The sequence below is a fragment of the Nycticebus coucang genome, chromosome 14 (assembly GCF_027406575.1).
Source record: "Nycticebus coucang isolate mNycCou1 chromosome 14, mNycCou1.pri, whole genome shotgun sequence".
In the NCBI taxonomy this organism is placed as follows: Eukaryota; Metazoa; Chordata; class Mammalia; order Primates; family Lorisidae; genus Nycticebus; species Nycticebus coucang.
The window spans coordinates 61,321,613-61,330,475 of NC_069793.1; the positions used below are offsets into that span (position 1 = coordinate 61,321,613).

Genomic DNA, 8,863 nt, shown 5'->3' on the forward strand with positions numbered 1-8,863 from the left:
TAATAGTGGTAGAAGCCCTAGCAAAAATGAAGTTCTAGTTATTGAAAAAGTCAGCAATGGGAAATTATAATTAAACTAGAAAAATTTAGAAAGAAAAAAATCTGTATGGAAAAGGTTGAAATTAAAAAACAAAACAACATCAAAATAAAGAAAATAAACAACCAAACAAACAAAAAAAAAAACACAACCAAAAACAAAGCAGTATGTATATGTTGTTGAATATTGTCTGGGCAACACGTGGTCTTCTGGGGTATGAGATGTTAATCACAGTTCTGATATGACTGGAGGCTGCTGATTTCTCAAACCCCAGCAGGTAGACATCCTAAATCTCTCTTCAGCCCACTTAAAAGGCTCTTTGAACTTGTAAACTTGATGAGCAGAAGCTTTCCCAGGAAAGTGCTTGTCGCTGGAATCACTGCTGAAGTGGCTATCCACTTACCCAGTGTGCCAGAACCAGTTTCACTCTGCCCCTTAGGGTTAGGGCTGCAAGGCGGCTCAGACCCCACCCTTAGGCTACTTGGTTGCCAAGTTACCACCTCCTACCTGGATTCTAGCTCTGCGACCCTGAGGGTGGAGCTTGCCGGGGCAGATCACTCACAATGGCTCCCTGTGTCCCACAGCCAAACACTATTAGCTCTGTCTGGCTCAGCAGCTCAGACTGGGGCCCTAGACAATGACCAAAGTTCTCCTCACTCCCGCTCAGGCTCTCCCCAAGGCAGTAACTGAGTGCCAAGTGCAAATACACCAGAACAGTTCACAGGTAAGGCCTTTCCAGTTTGCAGTCTCGCTGCTACTGAACTTACAGTTGCGGGCGGGTTTAGACCGATTGAACACACATGACCACTTGCCATTTTTCCACTGTTTTAGTCCTCCTCTTGGGATCCAGAAGTCTCTTGCTGACTCCCTGTATCCTCACAGGGGTGATGATAGGTAGATCCTACCAGCCAGAGATGCCTGGAGTCCTATCTCCCCAGACTCACGGTGCCCAGATGCAAGGAAGCTGTTACTCGGCCGCCATCTTGCTTGTGTTCCTGAATACTTGTTTTAATTTATATATGAGTACTACTCTTAAAAAGTGACTATATTTTCATCCTGATTAGTCTCAGACAAAGATTAAGTATGAAGAGTTTCTTTCTAAAGATAACTTCCTCATTGTCCTTCATGATCGGACTTAATTGAGAGTCTCCTGTTAATAAGTAAGTACTATTTCCTTCTAGGAAAATGCTAGCTGATGCATCAGCTAGCATTTTCCTAGAAATATGTTATTCCATCTATTCCAAGTATTTACTGTCATTATGCTGTACACTTAGGTTGATATTTATTCCCAATTGTTTTACTTCCATTACTTAATGTTTGGATATCAAACATAACCACTAACATCATTGAGTGCTATTTGGAAGTCAGCAGGCTACATGGTTTTCAGGCATTATCTTGTTTATTTTTGTTTATTTATTTATTTATTTATTTTTGTCAAGACAGAGTCTCACTTTATTGCTCTCAGTAGAGTGCCATGGCATCATACTGCTCACAGCAACCTCCAACTCCTGGGCTTAGGTGATTCTCTTGCCTCATCCTCCTGAGCAGCTGGGACTACAATGCCTTGCACATTGCCTGGCTATTTTTTTGTTGCAGTTTAGCGGGGGCCGAGGCCAGGTTTGAACTTGCCACGCTCGGTATATGGGGCTGGGGCCCTACCCACTAAGCCACAGGTGCCACTCTGCATTATCTTGTTTAATCATCCCAATTAGTCTGTGATGTAAGGATGATTATTGACTATTTTATTCCTGGAAAAAAAAAATACTGTATGTAGGTTAGTACTTTTTCAAGGCAAGTAATGGATCCTGGACTCAAACTTAGGTTCATCTAACTTCAACTTTATCAATTTATCTATATTAACTTTGTTGTCCCCTAGCAGGTATTCCATAAACATTTGTGAAGGCAGCTCAATGCAATGTCACAACACCTAATTGATAAAGGCAACTATATACTATAATTTAATCTATATTTGCAGTATGTGTGAGGTCAACAACAGTGAACCAGGGCTTTTTATCATGCTTGGGGTCAATTTCATGGTGGACCCAGGTGAGAATTTCACATGTTCTAATAAATTAAAATGCTGAAATAAATTCTTATGGGGCTTGAGCTCTATCCATAAAATCCAGCATTTGTTATTGCTATTTATCTATCATAGTTGTGTGGTGGAAAGGCCATAAGTTGAGTTAGAAGATCTAGGTTGAAGTATCTTTCTGCTACTAACAAACTTTGTAAATTTGAGGTGTCTCTTTCTTTCTAGGCTCCAATTACTTCTGTAAAATCAGGGTTAGGATATGATGTCTGTGGAGTTCTGATCATTCCTACTCTGGCATACACCTTCTGAGGAATGAAATACCCAGGGAGGGAGGTGTGGAGCACCAGAGATGCTCCATATTCCCAGAAGTCCCCAAGCACCTCTGCTAACACCTTAAGGGACTTCCTGGATGCAGCCATATATAGTTCAGGCCAGGTAGTTGGTGGAGGTAAGCTGAGGGGTATGGGCAGGGCGTGCAGGGGCCCCAGTACTGCTTTTCCTTCCTCTGCACCTTCCATGCCTAGAACGCTCTCAGGTAGGTAGCTGGAGTGTTGGACACTCCAAATCTGTGCCCCATGCTGCTTGATTACTAGCCTGAAAAGTCCTGAGTGTATGGCAATCTAAGTGGAAAATCTATCCCTAATCTAAGTCATTTTTCCCCCTGCATTCTTTCACTGTCATCATTTTTGTCATCCTGAATTTTTTTAGTTGTTGTTCTTGATTTTTGAAATTCCATGGTTCTTCCCCTTCACACTTACCTTCTCAGAAGGAGAACCCTAAGGGACTATAATTTAGATGTAGATGCCATAGTGTAAATTATCACCCACATACTATTTCCAAAAATATCTGGAATTAGTAGATATATTAAATGACCCTGGCTTTGATTCTAAGCATAATTTCTGGTTGAAAGAGACATTTATAATATTGAGTTAAAATGTACAAAAGCAAATTATTTATCAAAATGTGTGTACTCCTGTAATATTCTGAAAACAAAAAGACCCTGCAGTTTTAAAAGACCGTGGAAGGCCCCTACTTAGAGTGAAAAGACTCCAAATAAGTGGTATCTGTGTATTTCATGCAGAGGCAAATAAATGTATATAGGGAGAGCTTGAATGGGGAAAACAAAGGGGTTCTAAGCATAAGGATTGAAGAAAAATTTCCATCCTGAAAAGAAGGAGCAGAGGAGTGTTGAGTGGGGAGGGAGGAGCACCTCACCTGAAAGGCTGGCGGTGAGATTGGAGAGCAGCTTTACAAGTCAAGTTCCACAGTCTTTGCTCCTAAAGTTTTTACAACTATTCATTTTTGGCTTTTCTCAACTCTGTGAGGCAAGTTTCTTAGCATCTGCCACTTACAACAAAGAGATCACAACTCAGAAAGGATGAATGACTTACTGAGTACTTCTCCTGGTCAAGGCCTTGCATGATCCAAAGCATTGCAGGCACTGAAACTATGACTAGGAATCAGAGCTGACTTCTTAGAGTTAGTGATATAGTAGAAAAGGTACGAGGAATGAACTCAGAAAGGGATGTCCCTGATCTGTGAGGAGTAGGGGAAAATACCTCTTCTGGGAATGACTATCCAGACATTCATGGAGGAGGCATCATTGGCCCTCAGCCTTGGAAGATGAACGTGATGTTCATATAGTCAGGGCAACCTCCGGGAACTGGGAGTGCAGGGCAATTTTGGGTCACAGTAATCTGGGTATCCAGTGGTATAAGAAAGAGAATGTTGAAAACTGAGGTTAGAAATATTAATTTAGTACTGACTATAGAGGGTCTTTAATCTACACTAATGAATTTGGGTTGGTATATTTAATAATGAGGGAGTATTTAAGGATTCTAATGAGAAGAGCACATTCTCAGATTTGCCTTAAAAATATTATTTCTACCTAATGTTAGAGCTAAACAGTGAAAGGAAAGATACTTACTAAGAGTTTCTTATTCTGGTGAACAAATGGGAAAATCTAGTGTTTAATGTGTGACACTGTAGGAGGACTGAATTGGGGAAAGGTGCTGACAGAAGCAAAGGTTATTGGCTGTTACCTGGATTAATGTAGCAGATAAAACAAAAGAGTAAACCAAAGTGACATTTAAATCTTGGGCATAATAAGGATTATTTATTTATTCATTTTGAGACAGACTCTCACTATGCCACCCTTGGTAGAGTGCCGTGGCATCAAATCTCACAGCAACCTCTAATTCTTGGGCTTAAGCGATTCTCTTGCTTCAAGCCTCCCAAGAAGCTGGGACTATATGCACCTGCCACAATGCCCGGATATTTTTTCCATTCTTATTTTTGCAGTTGTCATTGTTGTTTAGCAAGCCCTGGCTGGGTTCAAACCCGCCTGCCTTGGTGTATGTGGCTGGCGCCACACAACCACTGAGTTATAGGCACCAAGCCTTATTTATTTATTTTTTATTAAATCATAACTGTGTACAATTATGGGGGCAATGTGCTGATTTGATATACAATATGGAATGCTTAAATCAGACGGATTAACATAACCATCATCTCACTTCCTCATTTGTTGTGGTAAGAATAAGGGTGTTTTTCAAAGAGATAGACGACACAGACGAGAAGCAATTCTGCAGCATAAAGAAATGATTATTAATAACACAATTTCAGGAGATAGGTATAATTTGGTTCTGAAAAGATTGTTAAGAAAATGTTTTTAGTAATTAAATTATTCAAACAGAAGAATGGTGCTGTGTAAAGCTAAATGAATAGAAGAATGAAAAGGCAGTTGGAAAATGGAATTCTAGTTTACCTTAATAAGCATCCAACATGTTATCTCTATAAATGAACATCTTTCTGCCCATTTATGTTGTCCAGATGAATGAATGAAAGAACAGAGAGTCTATATAGGAGCAGGGAAGCTGGGAGTAGCAGAAGTTCAGTAACATGAGAGAGTGGAAAACAGAAGAAAGTATGGTTCAGTCAATAAGTGGTTTGCACAGAAACAGGAAAAAATAGCTGAAGTATTGATCAGAAGAGTTTTGTCTTGGTTCTTGAACAAAATGATAGTCATATACTGATCAAAAATAGGGCTCATAGCACTGAATGTGAGAAGGAGCATCGAGGCAAAAGCCACAGGTATAAATGAAGGTGAGGGGATCTGATTTGCCAGCCAGATAAACCAACTCGACTCAGACTATTTCAGAAATCTGGGTAAGAAGGGAGGCAAAAATGAGAGTTTTAGTGAATCAAGTTAATTAATGCTATCAATTGAAGGTCCAAAGAGTAGGAGAGTCTTAAAATATTAACCAAAGGCCATGCATATAACTGTGTCTATCTTTGTTACAGGAGACTGGCCCTAGAAGTTTATCAGAAGTCCCGGCATGGGAGGAAGCGCCCACAATAGCTCAGGGAGGCCTCCTTTTACCTTGACAGGACTCCCAGGACTGGAGAACTCCCAACACTGGATGTTTCTGCTCCTTGGTGCCTTCTACGCTGTCTCCCTTGTGGGAAATGCCCTCATCCTTTTCATCGTCAAGGAGGAACAGAGCTTGCACCAGCCTATGTTCTATTTCCTGTCCCTGCTATCAGTAAATGACATAGGTGTGTCTTTGTCCACACTGCCCACAGTACTGGCCACATATTGCTTCTACTTAAGGGAGATCAGTTTTGATTCTTGCATGGCCCAAATGTTCTTTATCCATCTCTTCTCCTTCACAGAGTCTGGCATCCTGTTGGCTATGAGCTTCGACCGCTATGTGGCCATCTGTAACCCACTGCGCTATGCCACAGTGCTCACTGATGCCCGTGTGGTGCACCTGGGTGTGTCTGTTATCATCCGCAGTGTCTGTACGGTTTTTCCACTGCCTTTGCTTCTAAGGAGGTTACCCTTCTGCAAGGCCAACATCCTCTCCCATGCATACTGCCTGCATCCAGATCTGATCCGCCTGCCCTGTGGTGACACCACCATCAATAATATCTTTGGTCTATTTATTGTCATTGCTACCTTTGGCCTGGATTCTGCGCTCATTCTGCTCTCCTATGTGCTCATACTTCGCTCTGTGCTGGCCATTGCCTCCCGGGAAGAACGGCTAAAGACACTTAACACCTGCGTGTCACACATCTGTGCTGTGCTCATCTTTTATGTACCCATGGTTGGTGTGTCCATGGCTGCTCGCTATGGGAGGCGTGGCCCACGGTACGTGCACACCCTCTTGTCCCTTATCTATCTCTTTGTGCCTCCAATGCTCAATCCCATCATCTATTCCATTAAAACCAAAGAGATCCGTCGGAGGCTTCACAAAATACTTCTGGGAACCAAGGTTTGAACAGCAGACCTACCATTAGGATTCCTGCCATCAGATGTTGGGTACAACTTGGCAATAGTGAAGAGTCAAGCTAAAACGTTTTGCCAAGTTAAACAGGGCTATAACTTAGCAAAAAGTATTTGCTTATTTTTTTGTTGTTGTTAAATTCAGAAATATTCATCCTTTTAATCAGTTTCTCATTTTGTTGCCATTATTTTTGTTTAAGGTGAATCATCACAAGGAAATTACTTGTTACCATGGAAACACAGTTATAATGGGCAAGGGATTCTTTTGCCACATATTATTACAAGAGATATCAGTTAAAATAATACACACAGACACAAATAAACAATAGCTATCCATACTAAACTTTATTTCAAATAGCACATAATATCCACATGGCTTGCATTTAAAATTAGATGAATGTGATCATGTATAAATTGTATTAAATGATTTAACTTTAGGTAATATTAAAATTTGGTAAAATTTATTGTCATTTAGATTGTGAATGTTTTTGTGTACAGTAATAATTTTTTAGAACAACAGTATATATCACATGAAGAAATAATAAACAAATGAATACATTTAAAAAAATTTTAAAAACTAATATAAAAGTATATGTTTATTCTATATTAGAGAAAAGGAAAAGATGAGAAAGAGAGATGAGAGCAGAGAGCAGAGACTTAGAGAGGGAAGATGGGGGTATTATAGTTATAATTTTGGAAATAATAAAGTAAGAACACTAGTAGCAAAATATATCAAATGCATACAATTTATTCTGCCTAAATTTATACTTCCATAAGATTTGTGGGGTTTCTTATGACAAAAGAAGAAGGTTAAGAAATTAAGCAGTTCTTAAGATATAAGAATGTTTAAGCTATAATGGAATATAATACTTTATAAAATAATTAAAAATAATAAAAATAATAGGACTAAATATGAATGAAGTAGGATGAAAGTAATCTAGTATCTAATCCTTTCACAAATTTTCAAAATAAACCAATCTCTGGAAAATATAACAAAATGGAAAATAAAATTTAGAAGTCATATATACTATTACTAGATTTGTTTTTTTTAAAAAATTGGGTTGATTCCATTTTTATCATAGATTGAAGCTTAGAGGAGAAGCTTTGGTCAGCATCACTAGCTGCTCCATCTGCCTTCCTCTGTGAGCAAACTCTGTAAGGAGTCTAAATTTAGCCCAAGGAATTGGTATCAAGAAGGGGGAAAAAGCTGTCAGGCACATCACATCTCCTCCTGTCACTGAACACTCACCTGTGCCTAACAGTTCTTCTAGGGAGAATGACTTACTTGTCTGTCCTTTTTTTTTTCTTTTCTTTATCCTATGGGAGAAAAGTTGGTTTTTAGAAATAGAGTGGAATTGAAGAACATTCTGGGGAGGTGGTTGAGATCTAATCACAAACTTGTTGCTTCTCCAACAACAATGTTAAGAGTCCATTCCCTGCACCATTTACAAGGTTTTCAAACAGTCAACACTGTTACTTGAGCTGCAGAAGCAGGAGCAGGTCTGTAAGGCCTGGAGCACTCCCCTGTCCCCAGCAAGCCCCCTGCTGACTGACGTTTACATGTCACAAGCCTTTCTCTAAAGGTCCCGAGAATGGGCACTCTCAGAAGGTGGTTTGTGGCCAGTTTGTAGATGTGATTGAGCTTTTGTGTGGTATTCATCTCCATCAAGGTCGAGTTATCCAGCTAAGCGTGGGGCTCCTGCTGTCTCACAAAACTGTCACTGGACACTCAAGAGTTTTGCTATGCTGGTGTCTCACATGTCCTTGACCAGGTCTGGATCTCATCTGCTTTCAGGAAGTTTTCTGAAGCATGATTTAATAGGAGACTGGTTAAGTTCCATGTAGTGACGGCCAGGCACTCGGGCGAAAGTTTCTTCCTTTTGTTTATGATCCCTCATCTTTTCCAATTTTTGTACATCTGTGCACTCTGGAGGGAGCAAGCACCCTTTCTGTATGTTTCAGAGTCAGAACTTGGATAGATGTGTCCTGACACAGACCCACATATTCCCCAGTGACCATGCTGTCCTTTAATGCCAGGGCTGAAGAACAAAGAAGAAGGATGTGTGCTGTTTATTTCCTGATCATCAACTAAGTGTTTATGACTCTACTAGATTCTTTGCTGTAAGTTAGTTCTTTTAATTGTCCGAGGAAACATTGTGAATACATTTTATTATGCCTAAAATGACTACTGGATTATTTAACAGGCAGAGTAAGCATGTACATTTAGAACATCAGAAAAGTAAATCCTTCAAAGTCTTCACATAGGTTTTAGATATTTTGTTTATTAGTTAGTTAAATAAAAAAAAAGTGAGGTATTTTTTCAAATATCATAGTCTCCCCAAGTTAAAATAAAACTTTGTTGAACTTCTTTATACCTACGTTAGGGTTTTAATTTTAAATTGTTTTTAAATTTATGTAGAAGAATACCAAACCTGATGAGAACTTAGTGCCTCTGAAGACTTGTGCTACTGTTTGTTTGTACTATCTGTGTTTGTGTGCATGAATTT

The 8,863-nt window shown here is 39.6% G+C and overlaps 1 protein-coding gene across 1 annotated transcript; it reads left to right on the forward strand.

Moving 5' to 3' along the window:
• The first annotated feature begins 5,406 nt into the window (after positions 1 to 5,406).
• On the forward strand, positions 5,407 to 6,351 carry LOC128565848 (olfactory receptor 51I2-like). Its single transcript, XM_053562579.1, has one exon. It carries the CDS (start codon positions 5,407 to 5,409, stop codon positions 6,349 to 6,351), a length of 945 nt encoding a protein of 314 aa, XP_053418554.1.
• The last annotated feature ends 2,512 nt before the right edge of the window (positions 6,352 to 8,863 follow it).